The sequence below is a fragment of the Xenopus tropicalis genome, chromosome 10, assembly GCF_000004195.4.
Source record: "Xenopus tropicalis strain Nigerian chromosome 10, UCB_Xtro_10.0, whole genome shotgun sequence".
Classification (NCBI taxonomy): domain Eukaryota; kingdom Metazoa; phylum Chordata; class Amphibia; order Anura; family Pipidae; genus Xenopus; species Xenopus tropicalis.
The window spans coordinates 45,292,463-45,318,463 of NC_030686.2; the positions used below are offsets into that span (position 1 = coordinate 45,292,463).

At 47.9% G+C, this 26,001-nt stretch overlaps 1 protein-coding gene across 1 annotated transcript in view; it reads right to left on the reverse strand.

Moving 5' to 3' along the window:
- Positions 1-26,001, reverse strand: part of rhbdf2 (rhomboid 5 homolog 2) — a gene marked incomplete in the record, with an annotated part of 57,458 nt that overhangs the window by 7,905 nt on the left and 23,552 nt on the right. Inside the window, 12 exon segments of the mRNA NM_001097204.1 lie at positions 1,799-1,905; positions 4,145-4,306; positions 4,657-4,731; positions 4,902-5,013; positions 5,233-5,436; positions 5,621-5,748; positions 5,869-5,997; positions 6,311-6,523; positions 7,566-7,761; positions 7,865-7,995; positions 8,104-8,229; positions 13,826-13,849. Coding sequence (NP_001090673.1) covers positions 1,799-1,905; positions 4,145-4,306; positions 4,657-4,731; positions 4,902-5,013; positions 5,233-5,436; positions 5,621-5,748; positions 5,869-5,997; positions 6,311-6,523; positions 7,566-7,761; positions 7,865-7,995; positions 8,104-8,217 — 1,571 coding nt within the window.

A 26,001-nucleotide genomic window follows, 5' to 3' on the forward strand; every position in this document is an offset into this window, starting at 1 on the left:
GTAGCCAGGGCCCCCTAAAACATTGGTGTCCAGGAGTTACATTTTGCATTGGTGCCAGGGCAAGAACCCCCTAAATCATTGCTAGCCAGCCCAGGGCTCCCTAAAAGTTTGGTAGCCAGTGCCCCCCTAAACAGGCCCCCCCAAACATCCTCCAGCTTCCCCCAGGGCCCCCCCACAGAGCATTCTCCAGCTTCCCCCAGGGCCCCCCCACAGAGCATTCTCCAGCTTCCCCCAGGGCCCCACCACAAAGCATTCTCCATGTTCCCCCAGGGCCCCCCACAGAGCATTCTCCAGCTTCCCCCAGGGCCCCACCACAAAGCATTCTCCAGCTTCCCCCAGGGCCCCACCACAAAGCATTCTCCATGTTCCCCCAGGGCCCCACCACAAAGCATTCTCCATGTTCCCCCAGGGCCCCACCACAAAGCATTCTCCATGTTCCCCCAGGGCCCCCACACAAAGCATTCTCCATGTTCCCCCAGGGCCCCCCCACAAAGCTTTCTCCAGGTTCCCCCAGGCCCCCCCACAAAGCTTTCTCCAGGTTCCCCCAGGCCCCTCCACAAAGCTTTCTCCAGGTTCCCCCAGGCCCCTCCACAAAGCTTTCTCCAGGTTCCCCCAGGCCCCTCCACAAAGCTTTCTCCAGGTTCCCCCAGGGCCTGCCTGCCTGCTGCCGTGGTGTCCTCCGGTATGTGCCGCAGATCCCAGCTACTTCTGCACTTTTATAAGGTTGCGCCCCATGCGTGTGACGTCAGCACACACGGGCGCAACCTTATAAAAGCGGAGAAGTAGCGGCACATACCAGAGGATGCCGCCAGAGCCGGAGGAAGTGAGGGCCCGGACTTGATTAAAGGGGGCCCGAGCTAAGAAAACTTTAGCACGGCCGGGCCCCCTTTAAAGCTAAAAACGTCCGGGCCCGGGATGATTGTACCCCCTGTGCCCCCCTGATGGCAGCCCTGGTGCCATACAGCAGAACAGAACCTAGTGGCACAGGGGAGCCATGTCTGTTACAAAACAGGGTCTCAGTGATGTGATTGCAGGGACAGAGCTGGGTGCACCCATACTGAATCTCCTTCGCTGTGGTGCAGCACCAAAATGGACACTGTTATTCAAACACACCATATATAATGCCAATGGGAATATGGGACATGGAATGACACAGACAGAAGGGCACTTTGGGCCATACCCTTAGCCAGTGCCATTTCAGACTGTTACACACAGGAGAGAGCGAATGGATTTGCTAAGTCTTTGTAATTAACTGGCGCGCTGAGACCCGGTCGTCTTAATGAACAGATAATGCTTAGAAGTGCGGGTTACCCAGGTATAAATAGAATCCGGCCCATTGTCCCTGGAACAAAAGAAGGGTGCACGAGGCACGGATGGTGACCTTAAGGGAGGACATCGGGTGACACACAGACGGCTTTAGTAAAGCACACGCTTAATCCCTCCCTGGCTGCGCGCAAACAGGCAAACAGGTGAGCTGTGCGGGTGTCCCACTAAGATTCATTAAAGGAGCAGGAAATGTACCTATTATAAGCCATTCTAGTACAAGTGCATTCTGGGTAACAAGAGAAATGCCCCAAGTACCTAAAAAGAACTCCCTGGCTACATTTAATGAGCATTCTGGGTAATATGGCAACGCGCTCCAACTGTGGCCATAAGCAATTTTCTCTCTCTGGCTAGGTCTAAAGAACAAATGCATTGTGGGTACCCAGACAATCTGGAAACTCTGACCTCTGCCGGTGTTAACAGATACTAAGGGGCAATGCGTGATTCTCTCTAAAGCCCACCATCTTGAACTCACCGTGGGTCCTGGTGACAAACGGCCCCCGATGTCCTCTTCATCCCAGTGACTTCATCCAGCACAGGGGCATCATGTTCCGGCCACTTAATAAACGTGGCTAGGGTTTCCTGGTAAAATCAGGGGGAAAAAAGATAAATAAATAGGGCTCCCCAGTGGTTCTAGTCACTTCAGACCTTCAGGTGCATTTTTGGAAGAAGAGGAGCACCAACCTGGGGTCTGAAGTAAGTAATTCAATCACTAGGGGGCGCTAACAATGTGCCACCGCTAATGACTTAAGTCACTTTAAAGCAAGGGCTGTCATAATGACCAACCACCAACCTTTGGCCATTGGTGGAATGTGGGGAGCTGTAGTTCTATAGTATACAGAGGTGACAAATCTGCCTTTATCTCTTTAAAGCAGGCATGCAAAACCATTTGCAAACTTTCTGGGTTGTGCAGCTGTCATTATCTTGTTGCTAGGGCTTAATTACTAAAGCAACCTGGCAGCACTTTAAAAGTCAAAATGGAAGATCAATATTAGAGGACTTGAATAGAAAGATTAAAAAAAATACTAATATTAAAACCTTACAAGTTAATCTGTTTCTTTTGGTTGAGGGGTCAGTGACCCTGACAACCAGATAAAGAGGGAGAATATGAATGATAATTTGAGAACAGTAAAAAATAGAAACCAGTTGAGAACTTGTTGAGCACAGGTCTATTTATAGCATAAAAGGACCCAAACAGCCCAATAAATAATGAGTGTCTATGGCACCTTACAGCAGCCCCTCTGGCATTTGCCTGAACCCACAGATTGCCAGTCTGGGCCTGGGCCCTGGCATTCCCAGTACCCAGAGGCCCAAACAGCCCCCCCAGCCCAATAAATAGTGACTATGGCACCTTACAGCAGCCCCTCTGGCATTTGCCTGAACCCACAGATTGCCAGTCTGGGCTTGGGTCCTGGCACTCCCACTACCCAGAGGCCTAAACAGCCCCCCCAGCCCAATAAATAGTGACTGTCTATGGCATCTTACAGCAGCCCCTCTGGCATTTGCCTGAACCCACAGATTGCCAGTCTGGGTCTGGGTCCTGGCATTCCAAGTACCCAGAGGCCCAAACAGCCCCCCCAGCCCAATAAATAGTGAGTGTCTATGGCACCTTACAGCAGCCCCTCTGGCATTTGCCTGAGCCCACAGATTGCCAGTCTGGGCCTGGGCCCTGGCATTCCAAGTACCCAGAGGCCCAAACAGCCCCCCCAGCCCAATAAATAGTGACTGTCTATGGCACCTTACAGCAGCCCCTCTTGCATTTGCCTGAACCCACAGATTGCCAGTCTGGGCCTGGGTCCTGGCATTCCCAGTACCCAGAGGCCCAAACAGCCCCCCCAGCCCAATAAATAGTGACTATGGCACCTTACAGCAGCCCCTCTTGCATTTGCCTGAACCCACAGATTGCCAGTCTGGGCTTGGGTCCTGGCACTCCCAGTACCCAGAGGCCCAAACAGCCCCCCCGGCCCAATAAATAGTGTCTATGGCACCTTACAGCAGACCCCCTGGCATTTGCCTGAACCCACAGATTGCCAGTCTGGGCCTGGGTCCTGGCATTCCAAGTACACAGAGGCCCAAACAGCCCCCCCAGCCCAATAAATAGTGACTGTCTGTGGCACCTTACAGCAGCCCCTCTGGCATTTGCCTGAACCCACAGATTGCCAGTCTGGGCCTGGGCCCTGGCATTCCCAGTACCCAGAGGCCCAAACAGACCCCCATGCCCAATAAACAGTGACTATGGCACCTTACAGCAGCCCCTCTGGCATTTGCCTGAACCCACAGATTGCCAGTCTGGGCCTGGGTCCTGGCATTCCAAGTACCCAGAGGCCCAAACAGCCCCCCACCAGCCCAATAAATAGTGAGTGACTATGGCACCTTACAGCAGCCCCTCTGGCATTTGCCAGAACCCACAGATTGCCAGTCTGGGCCTGGGTCCTGGCATTCCAAGTACCCAGAGGCCCAAACAGCCCCCCCCAGCCCAATAAATAGTGAGTGACTATGGCACCTTACAGCAGCCCCTCTGGCATTTGCCGGAACCCACAGATTGCCAGTCTGGGCCTGGGTCCTGGCATTCCCAGTACCCAGAGGCCCAAACAGCCCCCCCCAGCCCAATAAATAGTGAGTGACTATGGCATCTTACAGCAGCTCCTCTGGCATTTGCCGGAACCCACAGATTGCCAGTCCAGGCCTGCCATACAGAATAAAACCAATAACCTAAAGCCCTAAGGAGGACATTAACATATTAAAGAAAGAAGTGGGAATCTGCTGGCAGTCAGTGTGCAGTAAGTGCCATCTAGTGGTGAAACAGTTAGTGTCGGCTCACCGAACAGTCCTTCCTGTGTGTCTGTACGCAGCCGGACTTATCGTTCTGAATGCAACAGCCGGACTCCCGCTCAAGGCCATGTTGCTTTTCTATAAGGTTCTTTATTTGCTCATCGTACCTTATGCAAGGGGAGAACTTGGCACCGAGGTGGATCAGAGCAATCTGTTGCAATGAGAAATAAAGAGTGAGTACTGGGCAAGCTGGATGGTAGAGCAACAACATACAATATGGCTAATTTGGCAGTGGGCTAGTAGAAATGTACACGAGCACTCCCAGTCCGATTTATTAGCGATCCCATCTGGTGCACGGACCCTGGGGAGATGGCACATACCCAGCACAGTAGAAAGAAATAGGTCAGGTGATCACCTGGGGTATGCCCCTGAAACATTGTGCGGTTGCTTGGTGTAATAAACACAATGGGCTTGTCCCCCACGTGCATCACTCTGTGTGCCGGTACCTACTTCTTTCTAATGTGGCAGTGGGTACACATACACACACAGCTTCATACTTACTGAGCTCGGCCCGATCCAGAAGTTCTCCTGTTGGATATATTTCACACTTTCATAAACACCTTTATTCCTGAGCACCTACAGAACATAAGAGATCGGGATTAACCCAACAGTCCAAGGTGGCACTGCAGGAACCAACCAGATGCCAATAATGCGGAGCAGCAACGCAGAATGCCAGATACAGATAGCCCTATGGCAGCAGTTTGCCCACGAGGGGTGGGCACTCATTAGACACAAGAGATACCTACCAGTTCGCTGGTGGTGTGCTGAGCAAAGCCTATCGGTGCAATGCCATACGTAGCGATGGCAAGGATGGTGATAAGGATGTGGACAAAGGTGATCCAATATGCAAAATAAGGCCTGTATAATAAGAGAAACAAAGGATGAGGCCATAACATTGCCTGGCAGAGCCGAAGCCCAGCATCTTCCCCACCCCATGGCTGCATTCTCTATTGCCCCTCACTGATATCTTCCTCTTACCACCCACAGACCCTGCTTTGTCTATAACAGTTTGCCCCGTTCATTTATACCTCATTTATTAGCATCTTGAGCTTCAGAGCTCTCCCATTGCCCACTCACCTGTGGCTGTTGAAGTGCTCCAGTTGGCTCTGCACAGTGCTGCTGATGCTCCGCCTGTATGTTCGGTTTAGCCAGCTCCCCACCACCCCCAGGCCATAGAGGCGTTTTTTGCGGTCAAATGCAAAGTGTTTTACTTGGGAGGCAATACGCTTACCCCTTCGATGGTCGGGGGTATAAACCTGAACAGACTTCACAGGCTCTTTCCTAGGAGAGAAATCGCCATTTACTATTCGGTTCCTGCTGGGAATATCTTATTAAATACTGGGCCTGTATCGTTTTTATTTGAATGAATAGGAGGATGAAGAAGATACTAATCTTCCCTTATAAAATAGGGTTGATATAATATGTACATGGGCGAGCTGTGACTACAGGGCAACATTTAACTCACGCTGCTTCTATAGCTGCTCCAGGCATCAATTCCGGAATTGGTAACGGAGCCCGAAAATAGGAGGCAGACATAGGGGGAGAGTCAAAGACGTCATCTGGCATTGAGAAGGTCTCATCGTGCATATCCACCTGCCGGAATAGCTTGTGTTAACTCTCTAAGTGACTTGCAGTGAGTGCACTGACAGGTAAGTAGTTAACCCCATAGATTTAAGGGCTCGGCCGGTGCCAAACAGACAATAGATTGCTTGCCTTACTAAAGAAGGAAGAGTCCAGAGTTTCTGCAGCATCTACCGTGTCCTCATCCATAAAGCTGGGGTAGATAAAGCTTCTCTTCTGGCCTGCCTTCCGGCTGTGTGGGGTATCCAAAATGGGACGGCCCTGTACTTACAGAACAATACCAGATACTAAGTGTCAGCTCTACAGAACAGATATAAAGACATTATTATGGGTATGGGTGGTTGGTGTACAGAACATTGTGAGGATAAGATATCAGGTTGTGGCGTTTTGATTGGAAAAACATGTCAGTCAGAGCGCCACCTTATGGTTACATGTGCCATTGCCCTTGTGGAATTAAAGCAAACAGGCAAATGTAAGAAGGGGAACTCTCCCTCCACTTAGAAATAAAACAGTTTTAGTAACTCCAAGGAGGAGCACTGTAAGTGTTCAGAACCTCAGGTTACGGTTAACTCACCTTAATCAGGGCAGCTGCTGCACGGAAGCTCATGTGGGCCACACTCTCTCTCTTGCGCCGAGGGAAGCGGCTGTAACCTGAGCGCACGCTGGTGAAGGAAGCTAGTGATAACATCCCAGGGGTCTGTGGGGGCAAGCCCACATGGGGGGTCCGCGGCCTGTCTACCTCATCGGGATGACGAAATGGTCTACCCCTTGCCAATGGGTCCACTATCTGAGGGAAAGACAGAGAGTTAATAAGGGGAACCAATGGTCTTGGTTTTGGCACTGCAAAGGATTATGGGAGCAGAGTTTTCAAGAGCTACTACTCCTAACTGAAAAGGTAACACTCTTTTTGTTTAGGTAAGGGCACTTCCACATACCATGCCCCGTGCTGTTGGTTAAAAAGGGCACGTTGGTGTATCTATTCCCACCACTAGGTGGCAGGCTGGCAGAGCTTGTCTTCCCATTAGTGGGTGGCATCATGGTAATCTGGTGTAGCTATTCCAACCAATGGGTGGCAGTAAGGCGATCATGTGTAGCTACTCCCATTAATAGGTGGCAGCATGGTAATCTGGTGTAGCTATTCCAACCAACGGGTGGCAATAAGGTGATCATGTGTAGCTACTCCCATTAATAGGTGGCACATGGTAATCTGGTGTAGCTATTCCAACCAACGGGTGGCAATAAGGTGATCATGTGTAGCTACTCCCATTAATAGGTGGCAGCATGGTAATCTGGTGTAGCTATTCCAGGCAGGAAGGCGATCATGTGTAGCTACTCCCATTAAGGGGGGGTGATTGGGTGTAGCAATTCCCACTACTAAGTGGCAGGATGAGTATTGTAGTGTTTCACATCAGTGGGTGGCAGGTTAGTGATCAGTTGTAGCTCACCACACCCTTCTGATGGGTGATCTGGTCAGGGTATTTAGGTGAACTTACAACAATAGAAATTAGGAAAGGAAATCACATTTTATATTTCACTGATAGGCCCTGAACTAATATACAAATAACAGCAAAGAATTCAGTGAAAATAAAACCACATTTTAATTTTTTCAAAGCATAATACAAAACAAATTCAGATATATACTATACCAAACAGTGGCATCCCAGTACATCCCAGTGCCTCTCCTAACGCGTTTCGCACAAACTGCTTCATCAGAGGAGGTCATCTGAATTTGTTTTGTATTATGCTTTGAAAAAATCTTTGAGTCATTAAAATGTGGTTTTATTTTCACTGAATTCTTTGCTGTTATTTGTATTTAGGTGAACCCTTACCTTGGGTAGGCGGTGTGTAGCTGGTGACTCAGTAGCCTGGAAAGAGGGAGTCTCCTGGCTTGGAAGCTCAATGTCCCTCTGGTACTGGGGTTTGAGTTTTCCATAGCGGAGGCTACAATGGTGGAGGCTCTTCCTCTGCCACTGCTGCCTCTTCCCTTCCCAGTCATTGCTCACGCCGAACCACTGAGCTGTTCCCCTGCGTTTGGGAAAAAGCAACATAAAGCAACAGCCTTCATTATTATACAGAGCACACTGTGGTGCGAGTAGATTGGTAGTTATACTATATCATGGCCACTTACCTTTTGATGCTCTGAGAAAGAGATGTCTGCCTTTTGAAGCCTGGTCTCACATCCGCAGTGCCCCCCTCTGCCACGTGGCCCCGTGGCTCTTGCAGGCTGACGCTCTTCTGGAACACCGGCTTGGTGAGAGGCTGTGGGTCAGGAGAGGTGACGTTACATCATGAATGCCACATTGCTTATAAAACAATAAAACACGGTATCAATTTGGTTTATTACTTACTACCCTTGCTTTGAGGTACCTGCATTAATTTGGGGTCTCGCTCGCCTTCCACAGGGGGGATGGTAATGGAGAGGTTGGGTGGCTTCCGGTCCTGTAAGCGAGAGCTGCTTCCATTCTTCTTAAGGGACGCCATATCTGCAGGGCTAACAGATATACACAGAGATATTTATATAGTGGCAAAAAGAAAGGGAACATTTGCTCAAATACAGGAAAATTCCCCCCCCCATTGTAAGCAGCAGTCCTGCCCTGCTTTATGGCTGAGATTCTAGCTATCTGTATAACAGAGCATTCTGTCACAGTGGCACAGATCCTATCTGATCCCCCCATTGTAAGCAGCAGTCCTGCCCTGCTTTATGGCTGAGATTCTAGCTATCTGTATAACAGAGCATTCTGTCACAGTGGCACAGATCCTATCTGATCCCCCCATTGTAAGCAGCAGTCCTGCCCTGCTTTATGGCTGAGATTCTAGCAATCTGTATAACAGAGCATTCTGTCACAGTGGCACAGATCCTATCTGATCGCCCCATTGTAAGCAGCAGTCCTGCCCTGCTTTATGGCTGAGATTCTAGCTATCTGTATAACAGAGCATTCTGTCACAGTGGCACAGATCCTATCTGATCGCCCCATTGTAAGCAGCAGTCCTGCCCTGCTTTATGGCTGAGATTCTAGCTATCTGTATAACAGAGCATTCTGTCACAGTGGCACAGATCCTATCTGATCCCCCCCATTGTAAGCAGCAGTCCTGCCCTGCTTTATGGCTGAGATTCTAGCTATCTGTATAACAGAGCATTCTGTCACAGTGGCACAGATCCTATCTGATCCCCCCATTGTAAGCAGCAGTCCTGCCCTGCTTTATGGCTGAGATTCTAGCTATCTGTATAACAGAGCATTCTGTCACAGTGGCACAGATCCTATCTGATCCCCCCATTGTAAGCAGCAGTCCTGCCCTGCTTTATGGCTGAGATTCTAGCTATCTGTATAACAGAGCATTCTGTCACAGTGGCACAGATCCTATCTGATCCCCCCATTGTAAGCAGCAGTCCTGCCCTGCTTTATGGCTGAGATTCTAGCTATCTGTATAACAGAGCATTCTGTCACAGTGGCACAGATCCTATCTGATCCCCCCCATTGTAAGCAGCAGTCCTGCCCTGCTTTATGGCTGAGATTCTAGCTATCTGTATAACAGAGCATTCTGTCACAGTGGCACAGATCCTATCTGATCCCCCCATTGTAAGCAGCAGTCCTGCCCTGCTTTATGGCTGAGATTCTAGCTATCTGTATAACAGAGCATTCTGTCACAGTGGCACAGATCCTATCTGATCCCCCCATTGTAAGCAGCAGTCCTGCCCTGCTATATCATTAAAGGATGTGATGGCACACAAGGAGATGTTGCCCGAGGTTAAATCGTCACAACTGCGGATGATAAATCTCCTGATGTGCCATCACCCTAAGGCAAACGCCTCCCTAACTGTAAGGTTGGATCCCCTAGAGGCACTCTCAGCAACAGTTGGGGAACTGCGTGGAATGATGGGATTCTTGTCTGAAAACGCACGTTGATTTGGGGCAATTTAGGTTAAATATAGGATAAAGCCCCTACATGCTATATTTATAATCTTGTTATGATTAAAGATACAGGACAGACGGGGTGGGATTTAACCCAAAAGGGCTAAAGCAAATGAAATGTGCAAAATGCAATTTTTTTATCCATAGTGCAGTGTCTTCCCTTTACAACTCTGGTGTAATTACATCCAAGCAGGTTGCATTTGTAGATTGTAAGCTCTTTTGGGCAGGGCTCTCTTCACCTCTTGTATCGTTTATTGGTTGTTTTATATGTTACTCTGTATGCCCAATGTATGTAACCCACTTATTGTACAGCGCTGCGGGGTATGTTGGCGCTTTATAAATAAATGTTAATTATTTGTGGTTGCAAATGAGTCCTAAAAGGTCTTAGAACTACAGTATGATGATAGGTTCATAGGGATGCACATATGAACACAACCCTGTTGCTACGAAGCTGCGACAAAAACAAAAAAGCTATTTGCAGCTACAATTGCGTGCGTTGCATCCTTTGTTACCACCCCCCTGGGTATAGCGCCGTGGCAAAGGGACACACTGTGGGGGGGCAGAAAATCTATCCTCAGAACTAGGGGGGCACCGAGGGCAAAAGGAAAGGAAGAAAAAAAGGAAGGAGAAGGAGAATGAGTTAAACTGATAATGAAAAGAGGAAGGAAAGAAGCTGAACTCAGTGATCTTGCAAGGTCCCTGCACAGCGTATGGCTCTCACGGGGTCACATTATGATGCAATGTCACCATGAGAGAGTGAGAGAGACAGAGAGAAAGAAAGAAAGTGTAATCTGTAGAAAAAATAAAGAGACAAGAGACAGATTATGAATGAAATGCAGGCAGAAAAAGATGAAACATGAAAAGGGAGAATTGATGAAAACAAGTGAGGGAATAAACAAGTAGTGTTAAGGTGGCCACACACGTGGCGATTTGCGATGGTCGCACCAAAGATCGTACAATCAGCCACAAACCGTTCAGGGCTGAAACGGCAGATAAGGAAATAGAAACAATAGGATTTCCACCTCCTTCTGCCAATTCAGCCCCGACGGCAGATTTTACTCAGGCGCCTTTTATGGCACCCAATCAAAATCTTTTAACTGGCCCGATCGGTGAGTCGACCAATATCAGCAGCGATATCGGTTGACTCGCCGACTTGCCATACACGCACCGAATATCGTACGAAACGAGGTTTCGTACGATATTATCGCTGCGTGTATGGCCAGCTTTAGAAGGAATAATGTTTATTTTCTAGAGACTTTTTAGGGGTCCTTGAGGTATTAACAAAATATACCAAGTACAATAGGAAGGGAATCTGTAGAGAGATAATGCCATACCCTTTTCTTAAACGGAAAAGTTCAGTTGAAAGGAAAACAAAAAGGAGAAAGCAGCCATTTCTTCTACCAGGTATGGGACCTGCTATCCAGAATGCTCGGGACCATGGGTTTTAAGGATAAGGGGCCTTTCTGTAATTTGGATCTTTAAGTCTACAAACAAAAATTATTTAAACATTAAATAAACTCAATAGGAGAGATTTGCCCCCAATAAGGATTAACAGGTTTCCGGGTAATGGATCCCATACCTGTACACAAAGGGCCAAACAGCCCCCACAGGCCCAATAAATAGTGATTATGGCACCTTACAGCAGCCCCTCTGGCATTTGCCTGAACCCACAGATTGCCAGTCTGGGCCTGGGTCCTGGCATTCCCAGTACCCAGAGGCACAAACAGCCCCCCCAGCCCAATAAATAGTGACTGTCTATGGCATCTTACAGCAGCCCCTCTGGCATTTGCCTGAACCCACAGATTGCCAGTCTGGGCCTGGGCCCTGGCATTCCCAGTACCCAGAGGCCCAAACAGCCCCCCAGCCCAATAAATAGTGACTATGGCACCTTACAGCAGCCCCTCTGGCATTTGCCTGAACCCACAGATTGCCAGTCTGGGCCTGGGTCCTGGCATTCCAAGTACCCAGAGGCCCAAACAGCCCCCCCAGCCCAATAAATAGTGACTGTCTATGGCACCTTACAGCAGCCCCTCTGGCATTTGCCAGAACCCACAGATTGCTAGTCTGGGCCTGGGTCCTGGCATTCCAAGTACCCAGAGGCCCAAACAGCCCCCCCAGCCCAATAAATAGTGACTGTCTATGGCATCTTACAGCAGCCATCTTTGAAGCTAAATCCACTCCTGATTCAACAGCGAATGTTTCTGTTACAAGAATGCTGAGAAGGGGACCCATTGGCACAAGGTGGCAACTGCCAACCCTGCTAATATGCTTTATAGGAAAAGGTAGAGGATATTGCTGCATTTAGGTGCCTTAGTGGTGCAGTTCTGGGGTGGGGATTTGAAGGGGACCCCAGATATTACCAAGGGTTTTGTTTATACCTCACTGAGATATGCACTGAAAGATTTCACCATCAGGTGGGATGGGGCTCCCTACCAATAGGGCTAGTATTGGGTGCCTCAGCCTCGGAGATCAAAAACGCCTTGGCTGAAACTTGATAAGGGCATGTAATATACAAGATACATTATCAACTGACTGCTAAATGTAACGGTTATAAAATCATTAGGGCACAGCTTAACTTCAGTAGAGAAAATAAAAGTTGCTGCTGTTGCATAGATATATGGGAAGAGGAAACCATTTGTTCATACTCACCCCGTCCCTTCCTTAAAACTAAATAATGCCGTGTGATTACTCAGCCAAAATCCCCTGGCTGAACAGAATGCTGCAGGCAAGTTTTAGCATGTGGAACCCCCCCACACACACACGTACGGCACCCAGTCACATGTTCCTGTCACATTCACACCCCAGCCCTTTAATAACACCACTCTCACCCAGGTCATACATGCTTTATCATAGTGGATAAGCAAAGGTTCACACTGCAGAAACTACCACTGGGGCGACAGATAACTGCAATATTTACTGTTGTGTGAGCTTTACAAAAGCAGACACATTTAGTGGAACATAGTTACATAGGGTTGAAAAAAGACCAGAGTCCATCAAGTTCAACCATTCCAAGTAAACCCAGCACCCACAACCTATACTTACCAATCTATCCACTCACATACATAAACTATATATACAACTACTAATACATGATCTAGGGAAACACAGACCTGGGGACCCAATTACTAAAATAATATAAAATAATAATAAAAAAAAACCAACAACAACAACCTGCAATCCATAGTATTTTATTTGAAATACAAGTCCCCACACAACCCAAAAACTAAGGGGCTGCTGGTGTCTTGTCGCCATGAGAAATAGTGGGGCCCCACAGACCTGCCTGGCCATGCCCAAACTTGACAACCACACCCCAGTGTCTCTGCCTCCAAAGCACCCAAGGTGCCCCATTCTCAGGAAATCCAACCACCCATTCATGTAAGTTTGGCCGCTTCATTTGACCAGGCCTCTGACAGGACACCTTTACGTCCCTGCTAATGGCGGCCCTGGACATGGGCAGCATTACAGCAGTTCTATGCCATAAACGCAATAACCTTTCTTTATGGTGCAATGTTGCCCTTTAATGCCAAAAAAAATCTGCTTAGTCTAAACCATTGCAAAATAAAATTTCCAATAAGCAGCGGCAATAATAAATATCCCTGTCTGTAATAAGAGTTTAGATAGGAAACCAGTGGTGCATCATCAGTTGCTAAATATACAGAATGACTCAGTTTCCTTAGTGGTCATCTTGGGCCTTGGCACTGTGAGAGTTAATATGATTTCAGAGGCGGGGGTAGGTCCTTGTTCTGTAAGGGAAGACGTGACTTCATACATACATTGCATTCCAAAATTATCACCCCCCCATCCTTTTCCGCCTACAGGATGAGGGTCTCGGACAAGACACTATTTGGACCAGGGGATACCAAACAGCAGGCAGTGCCTATATGGAATAAGCGGATAAAATGTGTGGCCTTCCAGTTGTCGTAAACCACAATTCTTTTCAGCAACTGAAAGCTAAGTAATCGTTTTGACAGGATTCCGGAGATTGCATAGGTGCTTAAATATCCCCATAGATGGGCAGATATTGGATATAGACCTGAAGGAGGCGTCCATTGACCTGTAGATGAGACCCATGTTATCCCCTTTTCTAAATGGGTCGTATAAAGGCACAGACTGGCTGGGGTGGAAAATCCCGTCAGTGGAGGATCTCTCAGGAACCTGTAGTCCCCAAATACACAGATATTAATGCTAAATTGAATTGCATTAAACCAACAGATTTGACACAAAACAAAAACGTAACTATTTAGTAACTATTTAAGTACATAGTAAGCAGGTTTACCTCACTAAATACCTACTTTAGCAGCCTGCTCCCATCAGTGTCGCCAACTTCCTGACAGGGCCTTGTGTACTTCCTGCTTGCCAAAATGGCAGCTTTGGCTGTGCTGGGGGAGTTTTCATGTGACTCAGCACAGGACATGGATGCGTCAGGAAAGAGAGGGCGGGTGGATGAACTAATCACTAAGGAGGAGAATATGGCGACCTATAACCCTGTTTTACAACTCTACAGTGATATACACTTTTACACTGAATACAAAGGCCTCAAAACACCACCAGCTTGGCATTCCTGCTAGGCACAAGCAGAAATAACTCGATGATAAAGGAATCAGCTCACAGGAAGTGTTAGAAAGTACTTCCTGGCCAGCGTTTGATCTGCCCCACACACACCATTAGCTGAATAGAGATATCAGTTCAGATTTAAGTCGGTGCCCACAGGGCAAGGGTAGGCCAATATGGCTAAAAGTAGCACTTGACAAGTGAAAAAAACCTTCTATGTATTTTATCGCTTGCTCCAAATAGAAATGTACATTTATACAATAAATAAAGAGTCTGCTGCTCCATCTGGGAGTTTGCTCTGAGCACCCACTACCTTTTTAGTAGTACTCCCTGGTGCCACTCCTGAGAGCTGAAGGGCATTTGGTCCGGCCATTCCCACTCTCTAAAGAAGGCATTTCCTGGCTTTAACTAGTCACAACTTGTCCCTTTACTAGTAAATTCCTTCAGCTGCTCTGCAGATACCAAAAGCATGGCTGACATATTGCTAGTGCTAAGCAGCCTTAAGGCAGGGTGTAACTATAGAGGAAGTGGATCCGGCAACTGCTGGGGGTCAGGAGTTATAGGGGGTCTCACTGGGCAAGGTTGGATTTGATGTTGGGGTACCCCTAGGCCACTGAAACAAAATGAAGCCCCCACTGCTCACACAGCCCGACAGGACACAGAGGCCTAGGGAGACAATGTTTAAGGGGTGGCATGTTGGGCACTTGGTACATTGATAGAGAGCTGCACCCAGTATGCGCCAAATCCTAGGGTTGAACCAGGCCTTAATGTCACAGGATCATCAGTTTTAATTTTCTTTAATGAGTCACTGCTTAAAGTGCACCTATCACCCCCATATTGTTTCCCCCACCTGATGTGCTGGCTAAAAGAGGCCTCACACCAGTTAGGGGGAAACCAGAGCCCAAAATATGGGGGTGATAGTGGCACTTGAACTGTTTCTCTATTAATCATTGGTGGAGGCACCTGTATTTAGCCAAATCCACATGATGGATTCAGTGTGTGCCGAATGATGCAGTGCTGTGTCACACAAACCCATGATCTGCACTTGTGAGATTTTAATGATAATTTATGGCACTGATCACTTTACAGCATTTGCTGCACGCTTTACTGCAATGGTCACTTTATGGCATGTAATGCTCTATTGATAATGTATGGCACAGATCACTTTGCAGCATTAGTTACATGCTTTACCGCAACAGTCACTTTATGGCATGCGTGCACTGATGTCACTTCCTATTTGCTTGTTCACTATGGATAAATAGAACATGGGGTTGGTTAGCATGGTTGCCTTGAGAAAGGTCCCGATGGGGACCGAAATGTAACGTTGGCTGTTCATGCGTTTTTAATACACGGTTGATCTTTTTGGAATATAACTCGGTGTTGCTGGTCTTTTTTTGGATATATATATTTATTATGACTGTAATGATTGTATACGTGCCTTTGTAACTGTGTGCTGTGTTTAGCGGATAAAGGTAAAGTGTAAGCAGATGGCAAGGGCTCCTTAATGCCAATGTTTTATTATTTATTTTTATTACCTACAAAAGAGGGAATTTTTTTTTCTCTTTAATAGTTTATACTCATGTGGAGAATGAGATCATAACCCAGGTCATGCCATTAGTCACATTATTTATATAAACTATAAAAATATTATTGAGTTTCACTAGTCAGCCAATGGCAGCGCTCTATGGTACGCCTCTATCCGGATACAACAACCGTACCAAACCAAATGCAGAGCGGATCTCTCCCACTTCTGTGAATCACTCCATCTGGCCTAATGTATATTCCAGAGAGGAAACCTCTCTCTTTTCTCCAATAAAATGAAAAAGGCGACAGAAAAATGGAGGAACTGAGCTGAACCAGAGGTCACGGGAAGCTGCACGCTATAATGAATCTTCCAAACAATGGGCCTAGCCTGCTAACCCACAGCCAGTCTCATTATTCTACCTAAAATAGCCCAGGAGAATTAACAGATTGGTAACAAATATTGAAAACAATGGTTATATTCCCAGGGTTCTCACCCCAAATTTCACCCTAACTGGCCTTCAGGCTGGGCCCCCTTAGCCCATAACAAGGTTACAGATATATAGAAACATTGGGGTAACAGTCACCCTGCTATAGTTCCAGGGGTACCCAGGGCACAAATAAGCACTCACCCCAAATCCCCCCTAACTGGCCTTCAGGCTGGGCCCCCTTAGCCCATAACAAGGTTACAGATATATAGAAACATTGGGGTAACAGTCACCCTGCTATAGTTCCAGGGGTACCCAGGGCACAAATAAGCACTCACCCCAAATCCCCCCTAACTGGCCTTCAGGCTGGGCCCCCCTTAGCCCATACAAGGTTACAGATATATAGAAACATTGGGGTAACAGTCACCCTGCTATAGTTCCAGGGGTACCCAGGGCACAAATAAGCACTCACCCCAAATCCCCCCTAACTGGCCTTCAGGCTGGCCCCCTTAGCCCATTAACAAGGTTACAGATATATAGAAACATTGGGGTAACAGTCACCCCGCTATAGTTCCAGGGTACCCAGGGCACAAATAAGCACTCACCCCAAATTCCCCCTAACTGGCCTTCAGGCTGGGCCCCCTTAGCCCATAACAAGGTTACAGATATATAGAAACATTGGGGTAACAGTCACCCCGCTATAGTTCCAGAGGTACCCAGGGCACAAACAAGCACTCACCCCAAATCCCCCCTAACTGTCCTTCAGGCTGGGCCCCCTTAGCCCATAACAAGGTTACAGATATATAGAAACATTGGGGTAACAGTCACCCTGCTATAGTTCCAGGGGTACCCAGGGCACAAATAAGCACTCACCCCAAATCCCCCCCTAACTGGCCTTCAGGCTGGCCCCCCTTAGCCCATAACAAGGTTACAGATATATAGAAACATTGGGGTAGTTCCAGGGGTAATTGGCCTTCAGGCTGGGGCATTATCCCACATGGACCAACCCCAAATCTAACTTATTCTTCTCATAACTCTAAAATGAAATTGAAAGCAGATTATGACACATAGGTGTGGCTATAAAGTCAATTATATCCCATTGTGCTTATGTAAACACCTGCAAGGGCAGCCCATATCAGCACAGCAAAGAGGGAGACCTGAGCGAGTGGGATTGTTATCGATCACAGATGGATCCAGTGGCTCAGGGGACAGTGGGAAAGGCAATCATTAGCCACATCTAACTGAAGATGGAGGGAGATCCTGCTGATAGAACTGGTCGGCCATGCAGGCAACAGATAAGGAAACTTGTCAATAAATGAGCAGGCGGTGCCAAGTACCGTCCCGTCACTAACGATCAATGCCTGACCCTAAGCCCCATGGGCCATTAATGGCACTCCCTGACTGATCCCTGCCAGGGCGGATAACAACTGGCCAATCAAACCACTTTGGGAAAGTTTCACTTCCATTCATTATGGGATGAGAGTATTACATACAACCCTTTGTAAGGCTTTAGTTGCCCTTTGAATGATGAATTGGTTCTAACATAATGCCCTGTCACCCTACAGACCTTTAGTCAGTGGAGTCCCGCCACTGGGTGGACATATGGTGCCAACCCCCCACTGTCTCATATGTACATGGCGGTGCCCTGCGTGCCTGAGCCAATCCAAGCTGTCCCGCCAGCCCAGCGCAGCCCATAAGAAGATGTCAGGGAGCAGACTGTTATGTACCAAACAGGAGGGAACGAGTCCAGGTTTCATGAACTACCCCAGTGTGTAACAGACGGCCATGTCTCCATGCTGTACTGGGGTGGGTGTGACAGATGGAGCGGGGGAGGGCACAAAGAATCCCGTGTCCCTGGCACAGAGAGTCATTCTGGGAAGACACAGCGCCACATGGTTGAGAAACTACATACAGACACCAACTGATGGGTGCTGCAAGGGGCCACCTACTGACTGCACCTCACTGTCACACCTGCAAATGGTATCCCATTCCCATAGCACCTCCCTGTCACACCTGCAAATGGTATCCCAACCCCTGGCACCTCCCTGCTCCGACCCCACGGCACCTCACTGTCACACACCTGCAAATGGTATCCCAACCCCATGGCACCTCCCTGCTCCGACCTCATGGCACCTCCCTGCTCCGACCCCACGGCACCTCCCTGCTCCGACCCCACGGCACCTCCCTGCTCCGACCCCACGGCACCTCCCTGCTCCGACCCCACGGCACCTCACTGTCACACACCTGCAAATGGTATCCCAACCCCACGGCACCTCCCTGCTCCGACCCCACGGCACCTCACGGTCACACACCTGCAAATGGTATCCCAACCCCATGGCACCTCACTGCTCCGACCCCACGGCACCTCCCTGCTCCAACATTCTGATCCCAACCCCATGGCACCTCCCTGCTCCAACATTCTGATCCCAACCCCATGGCACCTCCCTGCTCCAACATTCTGATCCCAACCCCATGGCACCTCCCTGCTCCAACATCTGATCCAACCCCATGCACCTCCCTGCTCCAACATTCTGATCCAACCCCATGGCACTCCCTGCTCCAACATTCTGATCCAACCCATGGCACCTCCTGCTCCAACATTCTGATCCCAACCCCATGGCACCTCCCTGCTCCAACATTCTGATCCCAACCCCATGGCACCTCACTGCTCCAACATTCTGATAACCCCAATACCCAAGTGTGGAACTACTACAACTTTGTTTCTAACTGCTCCCCCTTTACGTATGCTTGAAACTACAGATAACCCAGCCCCCATTTACTGCTTCAACACTGCATCTAATCATATCCCAGCCCCAATATTGTAATGATAACCCAACCCCTGAGCACCTCACTGCTCCAACACTGTATCTAATGATAACCCAACCCCTGAGCACCTCACTGCTCCAACACTGTATCTAATGATAACCCAACCCCTGAGCACCTCACTGCTCCAACACTGTATCTAATGATAACCCAACCCCTGAGCACCTCACTGCTCCAACACTGTATCTAATGATAACCCAACCCCTGAGCACCTCACTGCTCCAACACTGTATCTAATGATAACCCAACCCCTGAGCACCCCATTGCTCCAACATTGTATCTAATGATAACCCAACCCCTGAGCACCTCACTGCTTAAACATTCTATCTACTGAAAAAGCAACCTCGTGCCCTACAACTTCACATATATATATAACCCCCAGAAAGCCTGACCTGTCAGTCCCCCTTGCTCTGGTCCAGATAGGAGGTCCGGTACAGTCCCGGCAGGAGTGGCTGCAGGAGAAGGAGGAAACGCCGCCAATTCCCTAGAACACTTCCTGAGTCTGGCTAATCATCCCTTTTAACCCCTTAGTGGCAGCACCCACAAATCAGTTTGCCGCGAGTCCTACTCCAAAAGAGTAAGAAATGTCGCCAGAGAAAAGGGTTAAGTCTGCAAAAGATCGGTGACAGATTTGAAGGGAATAAACAGATGGGTTGCCATGGAAACGGGGCGAAAAAGGGACTCGTGGATTCCAAGATTACCCCTACCTCCAGGAAAGAACATGCTGCGGTGCACAGTGATGTGGAGTATCTGTCTGTGGGTTAGAACGCCATTGTCGTATAATGCGTATAATGATGCTTAAAGGCACAGCAGGGCTCTATATACTGTACTATATACATCTGAGTAGCCTCTGGCGCCTATATAGTAAATACAGCCCTACTGTGCCTTTAAGCATCATTATACGCAGCGCTGGGGCTCATTACACAACAATGGCGTTCTAAACTGGGCAGAGCTGAGTGGGTGGTTAGACTGTCCTGCAGAAAAATGGAATTTATTGCATTTAGTTATTTCATTTTCAGTTCAGAAGCTCTCCAGTCTGGAGTTTCAGCAGCTATTTGGTTGCTATGGTCCAAATTATCCTAGCAATGAGGCAGTGGCTTAACACTGGAATTCGAAAAGAGAAGGGCCTAAGTAGAAAGAAGTAATAAAAAGTTACAATAACTATAAAACTGTAGCCTCAAACAGCAATTGTTTTTTTTTTTTTTTTTTTGGCTGTGGGGTCAGTGACCCCTGTTTATAAGCTGGAAAGAGGCAGAAGAGGAAGGCAAACAGTTCAAAAGCTATAAAAAACAAAGACCAATGAAATAGTTGCTAAGAATAGGCCATTCTATAACATGTTAAAAGTTAACCTGAAGGTGAATTGCATTCTAAAGGGGAACCTATACAGGAGGTACGGCCCTGGTACCCTGCTCTCTACAGTGGTACGACCCGCACAGCAGCATGGCAGCTCCCATTTATACAAATACACAGATAACTAGAGAAATACCAATTGGAATCAAATTATTATTCAAATTGCCTGTACTTTGAGTCATGGGCTCTCTTGGCTCAAGCGACTGATGTTCCCATATTGCTTTCCAGGAAGGAGCTGGGCGATCAAAGGTGCAATTAAGAAGTGAAAGTCTGACTAATGATTTAATAAATCAGCTAATGCGGCCGGGGGAGAAGGGAACTGGTTCAGCAGACCATGCAGAGTAGATTATAATCATACAGTGACCCATAATCAGCCTGGATTTTATCTTATCTGCTATGCAGTGTGGGTAATTGTGCCCTACAGGAACTGGCCCCCACCCACACAATGGCATACAGAAATATGTATGGCAAGCACTTACCCTTTGTCGGTGTAACTGTACCTTTAAGAGAGGATTTCTGCTAAAACCTATGTAAATATATGAATTTGGGAGCAGAAGGTGTCAGGGTACAGATGGGTGCATTAGGGGAAAGGGTGCAGTAAAGGGGACACTGTGCCATAATGCTCAGGATTAGATTGTATGCTCTGCAGGACAGCGGGCAAGGCAGCCCCCCAGCAGTTATACACTGCTACATATAAGGCACTTATGGTACATAGTGTATACAGTACTAGGCAGCCCCCAGCAGTTATACACTGCTACACACACGGCATTCATCTGCCCCCCCTGCAGTTATATACTGGTACATATACAGCACTAGGCAGCCCCCCAGCAGTTATACACTGCTACACACACGGCATTCATCTGACCCCCCTGCAGTTATATACTGGTACATATACAGCACTAGGCATCCCCCAGCAGTTATACAATGGTACATATAACGCACTCATCTGCCCCCCCAGCACTTATATACTGGTACATATACAGCACTAGGCAGCCCCCCAGCAGTAATACAATGGTACATATAGAGCACTCATCTGGCCCCCCTGTAGTTATATACTGGTACATATAGAGCACTAGGCAGCCCCCCAGCAGTAATACAATGGTACATATAAAACACTCATCTGCCCCCCCCCCCCCCCCCCTGCAGTTATATACTGGTACATACAGCACTAGGCAGCCCCCCAGCAGTAATACAATGGTACATATAAAGCACTCATCGGCCCCCCCTGCAGTTATATACTGGTACATATAGAGCACTAGGCAGCCCCCCAGCAGTTATGAACTGGTATATATAAGGCACTCACCAGCCCCCCAGCAGGTATATACTGGTACATACAGCACTAGGCAGCCCCCCAGCACTTAAACACTGGTAGGTATAAAGGTCTAGGAAGCCCCCCAGCAGTTATGAACTGGTATATATATGCACTCACCAGCCCCCCAGCACTTATATACTGGTACATATAAGGTACTCATCTGACTCCCCCAGCACTTATACACTGACACATATAAAGCACTAGGCAGCCCCCCAGCACTTATACACTGACACATATAAAGCACTAGGCAGCCCCCCAGCACTTATACACTGACACATATAAAGCACTAGGCAGCCCCCCAGCACTTATACACTGACACATATAAAGCACTAGGCAGCCCCCCAGCACTTATACACTGACACATATAAAGCACTAGGCAGCCCCCCAGCACTTATACACTGACACATATAAAGCACTAGGCAGCCCCCCAGCAGCTATAAATATATATAAGTGTATAGAGAGTCACTCACCAGAGCCAGGGGACCCTCCGCTTCCCTCTTCTCTTTCCTTCCTCCTCTTCTCCTCTTTACTAAGAACAAACACACTTTCTAGGCGTGTCCTTGGAGCGGCCAGCTGGGGAGGGCGTGGTCCCACCCGGGGGGCGGGGCTGGGGCTGCTAGGCGTGGATGAATGCGGAAGTGGCCTGGGAGCCATGTGGGTGTGGGTTGTGTGAAGGGAATGGCAGCCTGGGGCAGGGAGCTCTTGTCAGAGCGGGAAACCTACAGTCATACAAGGGAGGGGCTATTCACCTGCTGCAGAACCGCTTGGGTGAGCTATTGGGGGCATTAGTGACAGCCAGGGCCCCTGGGTACTTTTATAACTTGCCAGGAGTCACAACCAGCTGTACAGCCAATAACAATCCATTAGAATTCATTTTCTTTCTTAACGCAAAATTATCCATTTTTTAATTTATAATGGCAAATTCTAAGCCACTTTTCAATTGGTCTTAATTTTTTTAATGTTTTATTTGCTTTCTTCTGCCTGTTTCAAATGGGGGGTCACTGACCCCGGCAGCCAAAATCTCTTGCTCTGTGAGCCTAGTTTTATTGTCCTTTTTACTTTATATTCTTTATTTTTCTAGTTAGCCCCTCTCCTATTCATATATCAGTCACTATCTCAAAGCACTCCCTGGTTACTAAGGGTAAATTGGACCCTAGCAACCAGATTGCTGCTGAAATTCCAAACTGGAAAGCTGCCTTACAAAAAGTAAAATCATTAAAAAAAAAAAAAAAACTACCTGTAGGGATCCATAGGGTTAACTAGTCCCTATGGCTTTAACCCCTGCAGCTACCTTGTTTTTGTGCTGGTACTGGGCAAAGACCCACGTATCAGTTTGGAGTTTGCATCTGTGTGTGCGTAGGGACCCATAGGGTTAAATGTCCCTATGTCTTCACATAGATCCCTTGTTGCTGGGCGGAAGCCTTTGTAACAGTTTATAGTTATACTTTATACCCATTGGGTTAGTTAGGTTGACCACTCCCCTTGCAGACTGATATAGTGCCTAGCAAGGAGGCGTGGCTTCCTCTTTGGCTACCTGTCTGCAACTCAACAACAGCTCCTGGAGGCAGACATAGGCCCCAGTACAGCCTAGGATACCCCAGATACAATATCTGATCTGGTGAAGTCGGGGACAGGGCCCCGTGAACGAGGTTTGTATAGACGTAGCAGTTCTGTTATAGCGCCCTCTAGAAGTGGTGAGACTAGATAGATCTAGATAGTAAGGGCAGCTAAGGCCCCAACTAGAAGACAGACGGAAGTATTTCTTCCACCAGGCAATGTTGCCTTAGCTCAGGGCCACGGACTAGTGACAGGATACAGGCAGGATAACCCCTGATCTATACCGGTGCTTTACCCTGCCCAGACTCCAAAAGAGTTGGGATGAAACGGTCGTACCTTCCCTTGCTATCCTAGGTGGGTTCTGCTAACTTGTTCATGTGAGTACTGATCCTCCGTCAAGCGATATAATCTGTCTTGGGCGAATAAAATCTGTAATATAGTTTACTTATGAACTTTCTGGCGTTCTATTTAATACATCTGCATCACACTAGCCTTTGTGAGTTGTAGTTCTACCACAACCTCAGCTCCATTACTTGGTATCTCCTGCACAAACTATACCCTTCCTTGGAAAGAGAGTCCCAATGTGCCCCATGCTCTATCCATAGCCTGGTGTTTAATAGCGTTTTAGCCAAATAGGGGATACATGTGTTTATTGGTTTACAGGGAGACCCCTCCCTTAGCACTCAGATATAGTGTTTAGTAGGGGGGTGGGGCTGCCTCTGCTCACAGGGAAAGGAGCACTGAGCCTGGGAGCAGAACTAGGCCCCAGTAAGCCATGTGCCCCAGAGTGTTATCATCCACTCTGGTGAAGTTGGGGACAGGGACCCCGTGAATGAGGAGCAGTTAGATAGCAAGTTGTGTGGAGCACTCTCTAGGAAAGTGAGGGAAGGAAGAGCAGTTTGGCTCCACCAAGGAAAGTAGCTGTGGGAGTACCTCCGAGACAGGCACTGTTGCCTTAGCGTAGGGCCACGGTTTAGACATAGGAGGCAGGTAGTGTGTGAACCCTGATCCAGAGTTGCCGTGGGGGCCTGAGGGCTAGAGGGGTTCAACCTGAGGAGTGGGGTACCCAAGCTGCCTGTTCCAGAGAGTGGGCAACTGACCCGGTGGCACTGACCCTGCCCAGGCTCAAGGGGAGTTGAGAGGAGCGGGTGTGCACCCTCTCTGTGCTGTCCCAAGGGAAATGCTATGCTGACTGCTGTATGTGAGTATATTGCCATAACCCTGCATATTGATTGTCTCTGGCAATAAACCAGTTCTACTGTTTAACTGCAAGAACCTTCTGGGGCCCATTTGTTATTCTGCACTGCGCACAGCTAAGTGGCTTGTAGTTGCACTACACCATAGCTCCGTTTGGTCACATCCACATAGCGAAGGCCCATCCTGAAGGATTTAGTCGCGTGTACCCCATGCTCTAGACCTATCTAGCCGTGCTGTTGGCTTGGTTACAGCCAAGAAAGGGTTACATACCCATTTTTTAATTTATAGAATGGCCAATCCTAAGCCACTTTTCAATTGGTCTTCATTTTTTGTCTTTTATAGTTATTTAATTATTTGCTTTCTTCTGCCTGTTTCAAATGGCGGGTCACTGACCCCGGCAGCCAAAAAACTATTGCTCTGTGAGCCTATTTGTATTGTCCTTGTTACTTTACATTACATATCTTTCTATTTAGCCCCTCTCCTATTCATATATCAGTCACTATCTCAAAGCACTCCCTGGTTACTAAGGGTAAAATGGACCCTAGCAACCTGATTGCTGCTGAAATTCCAAACTGGAAAGCTGCCTAACAAAAAGTAAAATAATTAAAAAAAACTACCAGTAATACAAAAATAAAGACCAACTGCAAATTGTATCAGAATATTATTCTCTACATCACCCTAAAAGTTAACTCAAAAGTGAACAACCCCTTTAATGCCAGTTATTTGGCCTTTATGTTTTTTTTTCATCCTCATCTGCTGTCATGGAAAGTTTGTTTCCCACAATCCTACAATCTGCTTGTGGCCCCTGGCACCTGGGCAGAACAAATATTTCAGCTTCAGCCACTTTGTGCAGGAAAGAAAAATGGGAAACAATGTGACATGCAGTTCTCTATACAATGTCTCCACCTAGGGGCAGCTAGTGGTACATGCAGTTATAATATTCCAATGGCATGAATTAATACTCTCTATTAGTGAAAAAAGGGGTCCACTGTAGTGTCTTTAGCAGGGTACAAATAAGGGTATGGGTTCTGGGCCCTTCTCATAGGTGGCAAAAGTAAGTAGAGTGGGGGATAGTTGGTACAGAAGAGCATGGTTGTGACAGAAGGACAAAGTGGTGACAGTAGGACAAGGTGGTGACAGTGGGACAATGTGGTGACAGTAGGACAATGTGGTGACAGTAGGACAATGTGGTGACAGTAGGACAATGTGGAGACAGTAGGACAAGGTGGAGACAGTAGGACAAGGTGGTGACAGTAGGACAAGGTGGTGACAGTAGACAAGGTGGTGACAGTAGACAAGGTGGTGACAGTAGACAAGGTGGTGGAGACAGTAGGACAAGGTGGAGACAGTAGGACAAGGTGGTTACAGTAGGACAAGGTGGTGACAGTAGGACATGGTGGAGACAGTAGGACATGGTGGAGACAGTAGGACATGGTGGAGACAGTAGGACATGGTGGAGACAGTAGGACATGGTGGAGACAGTAGGACATGGTGGAGACAGTAGGACATGGTGGAGACAGTAGGACATGGTGGAGACAGTAGGACATGGTGGAGACAGTAGGACATGGTGGTGACAGTAGGACAAGGTGGTGACAGTAGGACATGGTGGTGACAG